The sequence below is a fragment of the Patiria miniata genome, unplaced genomic scaffold (genome assembly GCF_015706575.1).
Source record: "Patiria miniata isolate m_02_andy unplaced genomic scaffold, ASM1570657v1 HiC_scaffold_2, whole genome shotgun sequence".
NCBI classification, from domain to species: domain Eukaryota; kingdom Metazoa; phylum Echinodermata; class Asteroidea; order Valvatida; family Asterinidae; genus Patiria; species Patiria miniata.
The window spans coordinates 1,687,109-1,704,211 of record NW_024037058.1 but is presented as its reverse complement, the minus strand read 5'-3'; the positions used below and the strand labels follow the sequence as shown (position 1 = coordinate 1,704,211).

At 39.9% G+C, this 17,103-nt stretch overlaps 2 protein-coding genes across 4 annotated transcripts in view; both read left to right on the top strand.

Moving 5' to 3' along the window:
- Positions 1-17,103, top strand: part of LOC119726985 (PRKR-interacting protein 1 homolog) — a 50,527-nt gene that overhangs the window by 15,058 nt on the left and 18,366 nt on the right. For all 3 annotated transcript variants that reach the window (XM_038198846.1, XM_038198844.1, XM_038198845.1), the window contains exon 3: positions 11,327-11,405. In XM_038198846.1, coding sequence (XP_038054774.1) covers positions 11,327-11,405 — 79 coding nt within the window. The remainder of the gene's footprint in view (positions 1-11,326; positions 11,406-17,103) is intronic.
- On the top strand, positions 14,114-15,148 carry LOC119726986. The gene is made up of 3 exons (XM_038198847.1): positions 14,114-14,452; positions 14,596-14,809; positions 14,977-15,148. Exons 1-3 carry the CDS (start codon positions 14,425-14,427, stop codon positions 15,038-15,040), a joined length of 306 nt encoding a protein of 101 aa, XP_038054775.1. The 5' UTR covers positions 14,114-14,424; the 3' UTR covers positions 15,041-15,148.

Genomic DNA, 17,103 nt, shown 5'->3' with positions numbered 1-17,103 from the left:
GAATAATTAATTTTTGTCATAGACTTTGTACACAGCTTTCTCCACAAGTCTTTCCCTATACAATTACACTGATATATCTTACTGAGTAGTTCTGAACTTCGGCTGAGAATTACTATGAGAAGGAAAAAGAAATCGTATTTCTTTACGCCTGTCATTTGATTGAAAATATTCCCAAGAGTTAGAATAGCAAGTAATATTTTATAAAAATGTTTCAGTTTAAAGGAAAATCACGCATTTGAAGGTGCAGTTTTTCTGCTGTGGGATTTTTAACCCATTGACTTTGTACACGTTTTCAAGCCACCATTTTCATAACTTGGCGATCTAAAATCGTCATCAAAGTTACAGCCAAGGAAGACCCTCATACAAAAATTATGCCAAGACTATGACGTCACGATGACGTCATCACCTAATGTTTTTATTGATTTTTGAAAATTTACGTACATATTGTGAAGTCATATCTACAGAAATGTAAGTCTGATTGGGTTGAAACTTGGTATGTGGTTGTACCAGGATGTGTTATAGATTAAAAATGAGGTGACGTCATGATGACGTCATCCTGAGATTTTATATGAATATTTATTTGTTTGGACCTTTTAGCCATATCTCCCGAACGCAACATGCAAAATGCAAAATTCTTTTTTGCATTTGGTCTGTTATGTAATAGCTTTTCGCACAAAACTGGAAAAATGTGTGACGTCATCATGACGTCATCAAAATGCGATTTTTCAAAACTCATATAAGGAAAGGTCCAATTGCCATGAAACTTGGTGGGTAGGTAGTTAATCATACTAGTATGCAAAGTTCGAAGTGACGTCAGGATGACGTCATCAAAAACTTTAAAAAATATTAGTGGATTTTCAAAGTGCGTTTTGGACTCTTTTGCCAGTAATTTATTTACACCACTCTTTGTCCAAGCAAAGACCTTGTACACACGCACATACATCATATTGCCGAGGTCAAATCCTGTCCACAGTGACCATTTTAGCCGATTTTCGGCTAACTTTGACAGATTTTATGTTCATGCATATTCAGGGTATTATTGATTAAAAAAAATCATAATGCGGAAAAGCCCTATGTTCTGTTGCAAACAGACATAGACCTCTAGTTTCTTTTTCCGCTTTTCCCCATAGGTTTTGTACACGTTTTTATTCTACAAGCCACTTTGGCAATTATTTTAAATCCGATCAACTTTAAACTCAGCATAGTTATTAATCATCATCTGAGGATGTGTGCCGAAACTTTTCGTCATGCTGACGTCATCACGTGATTTATTATAGAATTTTGAATATTTAATTTTTCCCATAGACTTTGTACACAGAATTGTTTTTGAAAAATGTCAATTTTCAGAGGGCATTTTCGACTCTTTGCCAGTAATTCATTTACACCAATCTTTGTCCAAGCAAAGACCCTAATTCAAACAACATTGTGTAATGATGACGTCATGATGACGTTATCCGGTGTTTATTTATAGGCAATTAAATTGTGACACTTTTAATATTTAAAAATGCATAAGAAATCAACCGTACGCGTCCGCAGCATTTTGTTGCCGGCAAGTGGTAGAGTAGGTTGAGGTCTTTATTTCATTCAGTGTGCGTGAAATCACGTGACCCTTGCTTCCGGTCGAAAAAGGCCAAAACCGGAAGTGGCTTTTTATTTAAAAGTGGTAATACATATGAACTTGCTTTTAACGGTGTTAGTCTCTTGGCTGATAGTATTCTTCAAATCATTTACCGATGACGTCATGCAATCTTCGAGCGCCCTCTAGCGACAGGTTGAAAATTTGCAAAAATGTATTTTGAATAGATGTCTGTAGCGAAGTTTGTCGGAATTGCCTAAATATTGGTGTATATGATGACCTTGACCCACTTAAGACGTGTGCGAAGTTTTAGGTGTATGACGTCATCAGACCGGAAGTTATAATGAAAAGACCCTTTCTCCCTAGAAAATTCCTGAAAAATCAACCATGGCAGTTTTTATATTAGTTTTTACTTTAATTGTCTATTGAAGGGTAGGTCTAAAACAGTTCAAAGCTTCGAGGCAATAAGCAAACTCGGACATGCCCTGCGCACGCTTCAAACTTCAGGTTGACAATACCTCTGCTTGAAAACATGCACAGGACGTCCACAATGTACATGTACATGTACATGCACGTACGTTGTACATATCGTATGTCAGTCAGCCCGCGCGCAGCGCACGTGTTGCTGAGGTCAAATCCTGTCCACAGTGACCGTTTTAGATGATTTCTGGCTAGCTTTGACAGATTTTATGTTCATGCATAGTCAGGGACGTATTATTGATAAAAACCAATCATAATGCGGAAAAGCCCTATCTTTTGTTGCAAACAGACTACTTCTATGTCTATATCTCGTACAAACAGACCTGTTCCCAAAAATATTTCCAATTTTATGTTTTCAGAACCCAACCAGCTTCTCTTCGGAAAATGTGTCCCGAACAAGACCATCACCGATTCATATTATAATTTCAATTTAATAGTAAAATTTGTTTAGAACAAATCATTGAATCATTTTGTACAGTGCAATAGACAATCAAAAACATGTTGGGAACAGCTCTGTGGTTGTTCACTCACAACCACATAGTTCTAGTTTTTTTTTTTTTTTCTTTTTCCGCTTTCCCCATAGGTTTTGTACACGTTTTTATTCTACAAGCCACTTTGGCAATTATTTTAAATCCGATCAACTTTAAACTCAGCATAGTTATTAATCATCATCTGAGGATGTGTGCCGAAACTTTTCGTCATGCTGACGTCATCACGTGATTTATTATGGAATTTTGAATATTTAATTTTTCCCATAGACTTTGTACACAGAATTTTTGTTAAAAGTGTCAATTTTCAGAGGGCATTTTCGACTCTTTGCCAGTAATTCTTTTACACCAATCTTTGTCCAAGCAAAGACCCTAATTCAAACAATGTTGTGTAATGATGACATCATGATGACGTCATCCGGTGTTTATTTATAGGCAATTGAATAGTAACACTTTTAATATTTAAAAATGCATAAGAAATCAACCGTACGGGTCCGCAGCATTCTGTTGCCGGCAAGTGGTAGAGTAGGTTCAGGTCTTTATTTCATTCAGTGTGCGTGAAATCACGTGACCCTTGCTTCCGGTCGAAAAAGGCCAAAACCGGAAGTGGCTTATTATTTAAAAGTGGTAATAGATATGAACTTGCTTTCAACGGTGTTAGTCTCTTGGCTGATAGTATTCTTTAAATCATGTACCGATGACGTCATGCAATCTTCGAGCGCCCTCTAGCGACAGGTTGAAAATTTTTAAAAATGTATTTTGAATAGATGTCTGTGGCGAAGTTTGTCGGAATCACCTAAATATTGGTGTATATGATGACCTTGACCCACTTAAGACTTGTGCGAAGTTTAAGGTGTATGACGTCATCAGACCGGAAGTTATAATGAAAAGACTCTTTTTCCTTAGAAAATTCCTGAAAAATCAACCATGGCAGTTTTAATATTAGTTTTTACTTTAATTGTCTATTGAAGGGTAGGTCTAAAACATTTGAAAGCTCCGAGGCAATAAGCAAACTTGGACATGCCCTGCGCACGCTTAAAACTTCGGGTTGACAATACCTCTGCTTTGAAACATGCACAGGACGTCCACAATGTACAGTACATGTACATGTACATGCACGTACGCTGTACATATCGTATGTCAGTCAGCCCGCGCACAGCGCACGTGTTGCTTAGGTCAAATCCTGTCCACAGTGACCGTTTTAGCCGATTTCCGGCTAACTGTGACAGATTTTATGTTCATGCATAGTCAGGGACGTATTATTGATAAAAACAAATCATCATGCGGAAAAGCCCTATCTTCTGTTGCAAACAGACATTGATTTCTACTTTTTGTCTATGGGTCCAACAGATAATCAATATTGGGAACAGCTCTGTGGTTGTTCACAACCACAATTTCTAGTTTTGTTTTTCTTTTTGTATTCCAAACTCCATAGACTTTGTACATTTTTCATTCAGTGTGGTATTTTTTACCTATTGAAAACAAGTTGTGTCCCGAAGAGTAACATCATGATGATGTCATCATGGGTCACATGACATCATCTCTTCCTTTTTTCCTTAGAACTTCTTATTTCTCTGTTTTGGCACTTAATAAATTTCTTTTGATTGATTGATTGATCATCTTAACTGTGCATAATAGAACGTTAAATCTGGTCGTTTTGGTGGGTGGGTAGGTACATGTAGACACTGTTAATAGTACTGGTATGCAAAATCTGAAGCGACGTCAGGATGACATCATCACCTGATTTTTTTTATTAATTTTTACCTTTTTACATTTTCTTCTAATAGAAAAATTTGACATACGGTAAAATGCATGCAGTCTGATTGGGTAGGAACTTGGTATTTACATAAACAGGGACATAAATTGGATTGACGTCATGATGACATAATGATCATTGTGGGTCATGATACGTCATCTTAAAGTGCACACCGTACATGTATGTACATGGTATTTTAATCTGGAGAACTACAAGAACAGCTAAGTTACATGAAGTCATGGAACTGTGTTCCATAGGGTAAGCACCCCTCCACCCCCTTGCCCCATCCTGGTGATGCCCATGAACATTTGGCTGTGCCACACATCCAAAACTTGCAAAGAACTACCAAAGAATTAATTGAGGACGTTCCCCCCCCAAAAAAAAAAAATAATAGAAAGAGCCTATTTTATTTAAATGAGAGAAACGGGTTTAAACGAACAATTATATTTTAGCAAACGATATTCAAAGTAATAACTCAAGTGTAAACCTTCTCAGTTGTCAGAGCTTAATGCTGTGCAGCGTTATTTTGCAGAGAATTAAATGAAATCGTTATTTACAAGGATAAGTAAATAGCACAATGATTTGGTTCAATAGCAAAAAAATGGACTAGTTGCTTCTTGCCAGCAACACAAAGAGCAATGAGTCAAGCCCATTTGTTTCATGCATGTGTTAGTCAATTTAGTTATACAGTTTTAAAAATGAATAAAAAGTCAGTCATAATCCAGGGCAATGCCCTTAGCAGAAAATGACAGCCCTTTTCCCCAAAACATCCCATCAACATTATTCATGGCCACATGCACAATAAATATACAAGACACATGAAGGTACATATAAATAATGAATAAATTAAACTTGAACAATGGACTGGCTGGAAGGGACTCAAAGTGTAAAATACATGTAACTTACAAAACATGCATACATAGAGCCCAAGCATTGTGTATGTAGCCCAGTATGCCATCCTGGATGTGCTCAGGGCGAGTTGCAGTCACAAGTGCCTCCATGAAATGAGGCTTTGTTGGGACTGAATGGTAGATAGTGCTTGTGACCACTTTTAAGAGCACAAGTGGAAGAGAGACACACAGTGCCCATACTGGGTTGTGAGCATTGGCAGCAAAGTACGCTGAACTAGTTTATTCTGAAGGTGATCTACTCCGTAGTAGTGTCTTAGAAAAAACCTTCCAGAAAAAAAGATGGTGTCAGTGCATGCAGTATCAACTTGATTACAACATCAATTTTAAAGAGTTTTCCTTCAAAATGCCACAACGCCATTCATTCAAATGCCCCTCCAAGTGGTCTGTCCCATTCAAATGCCCCCCAAGTGGTCTGTCCCATAGAGCTACATGTATATTAAATTACTAGAGTGCTACTCCTCATTCTTGCCCGCGGAGACGCTTTGAAGCCGCCCTGGGTTCCAGACATGTTTAATTCATGTGCGTATTTGTAGAACATAATGAAATTTATAGATGGATTGAATTTTGAAAGTGTACTCTAAGTGCAACGTGCAGGTAGAACTATACGCAAACAACTTGAGCGCTTCATGAAGATTAATCAATTGTAATCATCTGCAGCAAATACCCACACGCGTTTCTCTGTTTGTGTAGAGCAAAATGACACGCTCATTTGCTGATCGTGCATTTCAGTTTAAGGCGTATCGACTTTGGTAACGCACCTGTATAGAATACAAACGCAGATATGCAAATAGCCGTACAAAAGCCGTACAATTTCAAGTTTTCCATATAGTCAAGTTCACTATGTCCAGATATTGAACTTCGTTAACTTTTTTGGGGGATTTGCAAACCTATACATTTTTGGAATCTGTGTGGTATAGGCAATCAGAAAACCAATGTTTACAATTTGCCGAAAGCATGCATGGCGGCCATCTTGGATTTTCAAAATGGCCGCCTTCAAAATGGGTGTTTCTCAATATCTCAGCATCAAGGTGGCCCAGATTCATGATTTTAACGGCTAAACATACATTTTCAGGGGTGAGGAAGCCAGTGGTACAAAGTAAAATAAGCTAAACATAACCACAAAGCGGCCATCTTGGATTTTCAAAATGGCTGCCTTGAAAATTGGTGTTTCTCAATATCTCAGCATGCAGGTTTCCTAGAGTAATGCTTTTAACGGCTAAACATACATTTTCAGGGGTAAGGAAGCCAATGGTATAAAGTAAACTCAGCTAAACATAACCACAAAGCAGATTTTCATGTTCATTCCATTATAATACATTTTTTAAATGGCTCAAAACTTCTACATGTAGCAAGTCAAACCTTTAGCATGTCTAGGCAGCTTCTCATTAGAGACACACTCTCGGAAAAAATGGTTCGGATAACATTGTTAACTTATTTCTTATGATGGGACTGCGGTTTGGCCGAAGTCAATTGAGCGTGATCGGCTGACTGATAAGGTTTACGTACAAAACCCCAAGACAACGAGGTTTTTGTATAGAAAGCTGCTGGACCACATTTTGCGAGAGTGTGTCCGTAATGCTTGAAGCCTGCCGGTAATGCTGAGCCTGCATACTGCCAAAGTTACCAGTGGCATCCCTACATGATTTTCTCGTGCAAATAGGACCCATTTTGGGCCCTAATTGTATCAAATCTGCTCTTAGATAATAGCCCAAAAGCTAGGGAGATGATCCTCGGCTATATTCGCACGATTCCACCGATTTTTAAACTAGACGGTCTCGTTTTTTGCAAAAAATTGTGGGGGCACTTTTTATGCAAATTAACGACGCGGACGCGTAGAAATTTTGAAACCCTCATCAAATTTATTGCGCCCGCTGTTGGTCTTATTGCGCCATTCTGATATATCTTCTGTTTAGCCCACCCCCCCCCCCCCCACCACAGCCACCCCCCCCCACCACCACCACACTGAAAAATAATGGTAATTAAATACTGTTAAAAATGTGCTCGTTTATTCAGAAATTCATGAAGCATATTCAAACTGATTGGATGTTTCCAAAGTGTCTTTCCCATTTGCAAAAGTTCTTTTTAAAAGCCCATCAACCATTAGAGACACACTCTCCGAAAAAATGGTTCGGATAACATTGTTAACTTATTTCTCATGATGGGACTGCGGTTTGGCCGAAGTCAATTGAGCGTGATCGGCTGACTGATAAGGTTTACGTACAAAACCCCAAGACAACGAGGTTTTTGTATAGAAAGCTGCTGGACCACATTTTGCGAGAGTGTGTCCGTAATGCTTGGACAACTTCCATATCATGATAGCATGCCAAAATAAGTGTGGTATAACAAAATCTTTGTTATATAGCAGAATCTTTACACATCATCATCATCACTGTCACTGGTCGGCAACATGTCACTCCTAGAGTCCTCATCATTCTAGCACTGGGTGCTGCACTGGCAGAGGTCTGTGCATGATAAGTTCTTGGACCTGCAAGAGCATCGAGATGTTGAACAGTCTGCTCTGCACTGGCATCTCACCATCTCAATGATGGCCTTGGGGGCTGGGAGGACCTTAGTTGTGATTGGCTTCACCTGATCAGCTGCTGTGTCCTTGTAGAAGCCATACTGCAGCCGATCCAGGAACTGCTGCTGAGCAATGCTTGCCTGGCCCCATACTGTGGCCTGGATCTGGACTCGGTGGATGTGCTGCTTGAGAGCACCAAGGGACCGGAGGCAGCTTGTCACTTTCAGCCATATGCTTGCAGAAAAGATGCCATCGCAGCTCAGGGGTGCTCGCAATCTGGATGCCCTTTGGCGCGTATGCAGCACAGACGAATGTAGCCAGCGTTGACAGCAGCTCTTCAGTGACTTCAGCGGCATCTGAAAGCATCTGCAGAGCATTGATGACTACTCCGCCTGCTTTGAGGTAGACTTTCAGCCAGCTTGCCTTTAATTCCTATGCGAGAGAACCTCCCAGTGTTGTCTGCCCCCGTGAATGCATGGAAGGCTGGCAAAGCCTTTGCTCTTTCTGGACCTAGATCTGTCCATATTGGCTGCACTTGGACCACTCCGGAAGCCATTGACATGGACGTGTTTCTCAGCAGAAGGTCATAATGTGCTACGACCAGCACCAGAACATCAGTGTCTGGGGAGAAGACAACCAACTCTGCATCAGGTGGGTTCCTCTGTGATGCCAGCAGTGCATGATAGATTAGCAGCGTGTCCGCCTCTTCGTGATTGTTGTCCTCGATTAGCAGCTCGCTATTGCTCCTAGTACGTCCTGCGGCAGATGCGACACCAGTGAAGAAACACAACGACAAGATGTTCATGTCTGGCAACAAGAAAACCAGTGTGAAACTCAGAGACAATACTGTAGATCTGAAGGAGACCAAGGATCTGTACGGAAGGCTAATGGTCCTTGCCAGGTCAAACCGAAACATCGACCAGAAAAAAGCCATCGGCAACTATGAGTTCACGTTGACACCAAGGGCACTGTTTGCTGCAAACGGGGCAATGCTACCATGTACTGACAAGGCAAAGTTGATCCACCTCCTTGAGAAGCTCGGAACAGCAGAACCACCCAATGAAGATCAGCAGCAGCAGCTGCACGATGCAAGTGTTCTGCAGCGCGATGCAGTGGATCCAGAAACAATAGACTGCACACCCACTGAAGATCCTCATCAAAGTCGAAAAATTGCACTGGTGGACGGTATGGTGGTCGTGCAGAAGCTAACAAAGAAACCAGCCACGGTAGTGACAGTCAAAGACCTCAGTGAATGCTTCAATACCAGACTGATGTCTCTCACAAGAGACTGTGATGAGATCATTCTGGTGTTTGTTACATACAAGGCTGATTCCCTGAAGAGTACCACAAGGGAGAAACGGAGACAAGGGAAGGATCTGATCCAATATCAGATCAGAGATGACACCAGCATCAAGCACATCCCAATGAGCCGGTTCCTTTCCCACGACAAAACGAAGGCTGATCTGACTGAGTATCTGGCAGCAAAAACCCTGGAGTACAACCAAGACTCGTCAAAGCTGGTTATCGCATCTGCCGCAGGACGTACTAGGAGCAATAGCGAGCTGCTAATCGAGGAACAATCACGAAGAGGCGGACACGCTGCTAATCTATCATGCAGTGCTGGCATCACAGAGGAACCCACCTGATGCAGAGTTGGTTGTCTTCTCCCCAGACACTGATGTTCTGGTGCTGGTCGTAGCACATTATGACCTTCTGCTGAGAAACACGTCCATGTCAATGGCTTCCGGAGTGGTCCAAGTGCAGCCAATATGGACAGATCTAGTTCCAGAAGGAGCAAAGCCTTTGCCAGCCTTCCACGCATTCACGGGGGCAGACAACACTGGGAGGTTCTCTCGCATAGGAAAGGCAACCTGGCTGAAAGTCTACCTCAAAGCAGGCGGAGTAGTCATCAATGCTCTGCAAATGCTTTCAGATGCCGCTGAAGTCACTGAAGAGCTGCTGTCAACGCTGGCTACATTCGTCTGTGCTGCATACGTGCCAAAGGGCATCCAGATTGCGAGCATCCCTGAGCTGCGATGGCATCTTTTCTGCAAGCATATGGCTGAAAGTGACAAGCTGCCTCCCACCCTTGGTGCTCTCAAGCAGCACATCCACCGAGTCCAGATCCAGGCCACAGTATGGGGCCAGGCAAGCATTGCTCAGCAGCAGTCCCTGGATCCGCTGCAGCATGGCTTCTACAAGGACACAGCAGCTGATCAGGTGAAGCCAATCACAAATAAGGTCCTCCTAGCCCCCAAGGCCATCATTGAGATGGTGAGATGCCAGTGCAGAGCAGACTGTTCAACATCTCGATGCTCTTGCAGGTCCAAGAACTTATCATGCACAGACCTCTGCCAGTGCAGCACCCAGTGCCAGAATGATAAGGACTCTAGGAATGACATGTTGCCGACCAGTGACAGTGATGATGATGATGTGTAAAGATTCTGCTATATAACAAAGATTTTGTTATACCACACTTATTTTGGCATGCTATCATGATATGGAAGTTGTCCAAGCATTACGGACACACTCTCGCAAAATGTGGTCCAGCAGCTTTCTATACAAAAACCTCGTTGTCTTGAGGTTTTGTACGTAAACCTTATCAGTCAGCCGATCACGCTCAATTGACTTCGGCCAAACCGCAGTCCCATCATAAGAAATAAGTTAACAATGTTATCCGAACCATTTTTTCCGAGAGTGTGTCTCTAATGAGAAGCTGCCTAGACATGCTAGAGGTTTGACTTGCTACATGTAGAAGTTTTGAGCCATTTAAAAAATGTATTATAATGGAATGAACATGAAAATCTGCTTTGTGGTTATGTTTAGCTGAGTTTACTTTATACCATTGGCTTCCTTACCCCTGAAAATGTATGTTTAGCCGTTAAAAGCATTACTCTAGGAAACCTGCATGCTGAGATATTGAGAAACACCACTTTTCAAGGCAGCCATTTTGAAAATCCAAGATGGCCGCTTGGTGGTTATGTTTAGCTTATTTTACTTGTACCACTGGCTTCCTCACCCCTGAAAATGTATGTTTAGCCGTTAAAATCATGACTCTGGGTCACCTTGATGCCGAGATACTGAGAAACACCCATTTTGAAGGTGGCCATTTTGAAAATCCAAGATGGCCGCTTTGTGGTTATGTTTAGCTTATTTTACTTTGTACCACTGGCTTCCTCACCCCTGAAAATGTATGTTTAGCCGTTAAAATCATGACTCTAGGCCACCTGGATGCTGAGATATTGAGAAACACCCATTTTGAAGGCGGCCATTTTGAAAATCCAAGATGGCCGCCATGCATGCTTCCGGCAAATTGTAAACATTGGTTTTCTGATTGCCTATACCACACAGATTCCAAAAATGTATAGGTTTGCAAATCCCCCAAAAAAGTTAACGAAATTACACAGTGAACTTACAGTGCACAAACTTGGATGCGCCCAGCAGGCATCACTTTGTAGATGAGTCAGCGCTCTTGTAATTTAATATAGCTCTATGGTCTGTCCAGACGATACATTTGAAACTGTAGAGTTGATATTTGTGCACATGGGTCCTCTTGATAGATGTAATTGTTGGTTTTGCTTATTTTGTCTTCAGGAGAAGCCTGTTTATATTCCTGACAAACCAAGAGAATGGAAAACAAGAGAACCACCTGAGTTTGTGCGAGATGTGATGGGTAGGTTCTTTTAATGTGCATGTTTGAGTTGGCGTATAGCTGTAGAGAGAGTCAGGTTGTTAACTTCAGGCTAAATATCTTTGAAAACATCTTACCTGGTGTTGAAGTAGTTTTTACCTTTGTTTTATCAAGTACTACATATCTATTCTAGGGTAAAACATTTTGTAAATTCAGGAATATCACCAGATTAACCCTAACGTACCTGAATCCATCAAAATCCACACCCCTGTTTTGGTAGGATTTCAGAGGACTCAGGATACCTCCATATTGAAAAAGTTGGGGGATTTTGATGGATTCAGGACAGGAAGCATAACGGCACTGCAAGATTTGGATGGATTCAGGATACTTCCATATTGAGCAGTTGGGGGACTTTGATGGATTCAGGATCTCAACAGATTTACTCCCGGCTAACTGGTGGATTCTGATGGACTCACTGGCCACCAAATTTTTTTGCATGGCAAAATTGATGGATTTTTGCGGATTCAGGATACTTTCTAGTAAAAATACCCAAGGGGTTAGAGTTAAACGAAACTAGAAGTTGAAGTTTGATTGAGATTCTACGTCAGTATGTAGTCATTATGAAAACGAAGGGATCATGTTAGATTAATAACAAGTACCAAGTAAGTGGTACAACCCACGGCGGTACCACGAACGGGACAACCGCATATTTTGCCATGCAATGGGGCGTGATCGCAGGATTGGGTTTAAACATTTTCATGAAGGAGTGGTTTGGAAGAGAGAAGTACATTTTCCACCCATTTTGTATTGAAATTCAACTTTAAGGAGGAAGTTGAACAGAGCACAAAAAAATAAAAGAAACTGCCAGTTGTAAACATGGTAAAGGAGACAATACGATGAACCTTCTGGTTTTATCCATAGCCGTCTTCTAATGAGTTATACCCGTGAAAAAAATCTGTGAAAATCTGTTCAAATGAGCACCAAAAATCTTTGAATTTCGCGGGTTGTGCGTTGTTCGCCGATGAGGGCGCAGTTTATGGTAACTACAGTAACATAGATGATGACGTGTAAGAGTGGACGTTTCTGCCCCTAGCTATGCGGCGACAGTTGCCTAGCGCAGGCACAGTGTAAAAAAAAACAAGTTCAGAGTTCATGTGTCATGTCAATTATCGATCTTAAACAAACCACACGTAAGTTTCAGCCCCATAGACCGTGCGTGCATTAAGTTTGTCTTCTCACGCATGCACAATGGTTTCCTCCGCGTCGTCGGCTTGCAAAGAGCGGTAGCAGACGACGCACTGAACGATTGTCTGGTTTTCATGTCTTAAAATGTATCCTTCTCAAACGTACTTAAACGATGATTCAAACCAAAAATTATCAGTAGACCAAGTGAACAAAGATATAAATTGTCTCTAAAGTGTGGTAACGGCGCTAAAAACCTTTTCAAATATATAAAAAAAACACAATAATTATGGACAAAAAAACGTACAAAATGAAAAGGAAAAACATCGTTCGCTTTTGAGTTTGGTTTACACATTTGGACAATTTTCCGGGTTTACCTCAGATCAGCCGTAGTACCATCGGAAAGGATGATAGATTATTTTCATTTTACAGGTGATTTGATGTAAGAAGGAAACCTGTAGCTTATAAAAATCGTCATTTTTCGAGTAAACCAATTTTGAAAGCTTCGGGCACAAATACACTGGTCCCAGTGCCCTCTATGATCGTACTTAACTGCATTTCGTAAACTTTTCAAGTTTCCTAAGAGTCCTAGAAGGTGCAAAAATGGGTTAATTTTGTGAAGAATACAAGGAGTGATTTTGTTAAACCGTTATTAAAACCGAAGTGGTCGTTCCTCTGTAGTGTGCACTTCACTACGGGTTGTTGTGATGCGACATCAGCCATGAACTTATGAAGGCCAAACTTGGCCTGAAGATAAATGTCAGACTATACAAAGATGCAGTGCCTAGTGTGAAGCATCAGCGGGCTGAAAAGCCAGCAGTCACAACTGAGACGGCCAGCGTTTCAGAAGCGGGAGAAACTCAGAGTAAGTAACGTGTACCACTACCGGCGTAGGCTAGCCTATGTTGGGAAAATTGGCTAGGGCCCAGTACATGTATACACAATGGTTATCGTTAGTGAAGTTCTTCAATTGTTCTTTTGTCGTCCATATCAAATTTAACTTTGGAAATAATAAATATCCACAAACATATTCGGCAATGCCCTGTACTTTGCTAATGCTTGTTTGTACCGTAAATTTTAGTATTAGTTACATTTCATGTGAGAAAAGTATGTTCCGACGGCAACAATAATGATGTCTGGAAATTGGGCACAACATACTGGAGCGTGTGTAATGAGTAAGGATAGGCTAGGATTCTTCAGTGTGCCCGCATTTTGACGTTACAATCCTTTCCATTGGCAGTGGGGAACATTAAAAGTTCAAATAAAAGCAAAGTAAAATTTGCAGTATTGTCTGCGATATTGATTGTTTTCTGGCCAAAAAAAGGAAATATTGTTGTGGGCTATTTGCCGACAACATTGTTTAAATTGTTTATTTAAATTTGATTGTGATGCTTTTAAAACTACTACAAAAGACCCGCATACAAAGGTTTAAAATCACATTATTTTTCTACCTACCTACCTGATTTTTAAGGCATTACCGTGGCTGTATCGGATCATATGGACTCAACATGTACAATTTCATGTGCAGTCAAGAAGTTGTTCTGGCCATCGTATCAACGAGTAGGTCAATTAGGCTTCAAAACTTCAAATGTATCAATAGTTTACTCTATTTTTTCACATTTGTGACTAGACATACAATGAATTTCTTTTCAGATTTGTAGGATTTATTCTCTGACAATATATCCTTGTTTAGATATATTGATGTTCTGCTGTGTCACAATTAAGTGGTACATTTTTAAATCTTCTCAATTTGAAGGATGCAGCAACGCAGACAGTGCGACGATGGCGATGTGGCATTGACTTGAATGTTCATAAAGTTAATATTTGGCCATCAGAGTCCCTTTCCTCGACATGTAGAAAGAAGCATATCCAGACGGACATGAAGATGTTTCATCCAGTAAGCATTGGTAAGATTGGAACAAAGTGAAATTATCTGTTATTTTGGACATGAAGTGTAACGAATGTGCTAAATGTTTTACAAACAAGATTGATTGAAATTTAAAGAGTCGTCGCTGCGCTGTAATATCTATTTGTTCTTGTTATATTAAAGGCCTTCAGTTCCACCATGTGTTTGAGAATGAAAAAGCCATTGCATGTAACCTCCTCAAAGCCCCCAAGCTGGAATGGCTGCCTAACCCAGAAGAAGACATGGTGATGGAACTGGAGCTGCAGGAAGAGGAGGAGCAGGATGAGGAGATAGAGGAGGAAGATCTTAAATCTGATGTCGACTATGTACCCTCATCTGATTCAGATGACAGTCCCTGGTAATGTCTCAGTCTTCATATCCATTCCCAAAAATATGGAACAAACAATGTAAATACTGTCAAAAAGCTTATTTTACTCAAAGCAGTTTAACCCACAGCTCCATGTATCTTCGTTTCCTTTATAGGTAATTTTTTTTATATTTCTGCATTTTCGCCATATATTAAAGGGAGATGGACTCAACAGTAGAAACAACAGATGTTGTTGATGAGCGAAAGTTCTTAATCTTCTGAATCACAGCTTCTGGAGTTACTTAAAAGTTGTCCTGGGTGTGCTTCCCCTACAACAGTTACAACCCCTACAACTTCATCAGCCGAATGGTGGCACTATGGTAGAGGCTAGGCAGACATGTAGAAAGAGAGGATGCTGCTGTCACTTTTTAAAAGTGGCAAAAGAGTTATGATGTATAAACTATAACAGTTTAGACATAACCAATATGAAACTAGAAATGTGTTTGTGGACAAACACCAAGCTGATTCGATTGTTTTAGCAACAACTGCCATGAAGGAGTTTCAGCCAAGTCGAATGTACATGTACATAAGTATTCTACAGATGGTGGTGTAAGTGTCAATTTGATGTAAAAAAAAAAAAAAAAAAAAAAAAGTGGAGTGTTGAACGAAAACATGTGTCATCCTATGGAAAACAGAGTGCATGTAGTGAAATTTAGTGCGACATACATGTAGCCTGGTTAGGAGACTAGCAGAATTTAGGGAATTAATGACGTCATTTATTGAAAATGATGGCTCTTGGTTTGTGCCTACTTTGAAGTCGATCTGACCGTATTTTATTTAATTTTCTTTGCAATTACAAGAAAATATGAAAATGTTTCGAATTAATAAACAATCAGTTAATGACGTCATAATGACGTCACTTTAGATTTTGAATACCATTATCAGTACCTACATACCCACCAAGTTTCATAATGATCGGACATACATGTACCCTTATATATGAATAAAAAAAACATGTTTTTGATGACATCATGGTGACGTCACACAATTCTCAAAATTTTCTGTATCTATCTATAACCTGAAAAACCTATAACAAGAAGAATTTCGAATTCACCTCGTTCCGTTGATGAGATATGAGTAAAAGGTCCAAAAAATGAATAATTCATATAAAATCACCTGATGACGTCATCGCGATGTCACTGCAACTTTTGTCTATAATACGTCCGGGTCTACCTGCATACTGAGTTTTGAATCCGATCAGACTTTTGGTTCTGTAGATATAAGGACTTAAACTATGCACTTTCAGGATGACATCATGTGACATGTGATGACGTCATAATGATGTCATGATTCGGCCTGAATCTTCAGATGGTGGTCTAAGTGTGTGCAAGGTTTGAAGTCGATCCGGTGGTATTTTGTGTAAATTTTGGTAATGAGAAGAAAACATTAAAATTAAACAAATTAATAAGAAATCAGATGATGACGTCATGATGACGTCAATTCAGATTTTGAATGCTTTTATCAATACCTACCTGCTCATCAAGTTTCATAATGATCGGATATACCCTTATATGTGAATAAAAAAATTTAAAAATCGCATTTTTGATGACGTCATGATGACGTCACACATTTTACGAAATTTTGTGCATCTATGTATGACCTAACAAACCTTTTATAAAAAGAATTTCGAATTTACCGTGTCCCGTTGATGAGATATGACTAAAAGGTCCAAAAATTGAATAATACAAAAAATCACATGATGACGTCATCGTGAATTCACTGCAATTTTTGTCTATAACATGTCCCGGAATACCTGCACACCAAGTGAGTGCTACGGTCATGCAGAATTTAGGACTAGAGTGTCTCCCAAAAATGTTTAGTCGACACAAAAAGAGGATGAATGTATCCATCATGTGCACTGCTAGTCTGCTGTATACTGAATGTGGCTTGACCATGTTTTAATAGATACACAGGGCGTCACGTAAAATTCAAGGGAAGCTCTTAAATTTTGTTCTTTCACAAAAAAAGTTTAAAGTGATGTTTGGCTATGCAACACAGACAATCAAAATATTGGAATTCATTAACATTGACCGTAATAAGACCCTCATTCTGTAGAATTCTTGTGAATATTTATTGTGAATATTGTAAAGGTTTTCACTCTGGAAAAGTGTCTGATATACAACTAGAGTGCTTGAACATAAATGTACTATTTATATCACTTAAGTAGGTGAATATTTGGCCAAAATGGCAGGTTAAATAAAGGTTGTAAATGACATGTAAATAAAGGTTGTAAATTACATGTAAATAAAGGTTGTAAATTACATGTAAATAAAGGTTGTAAATTA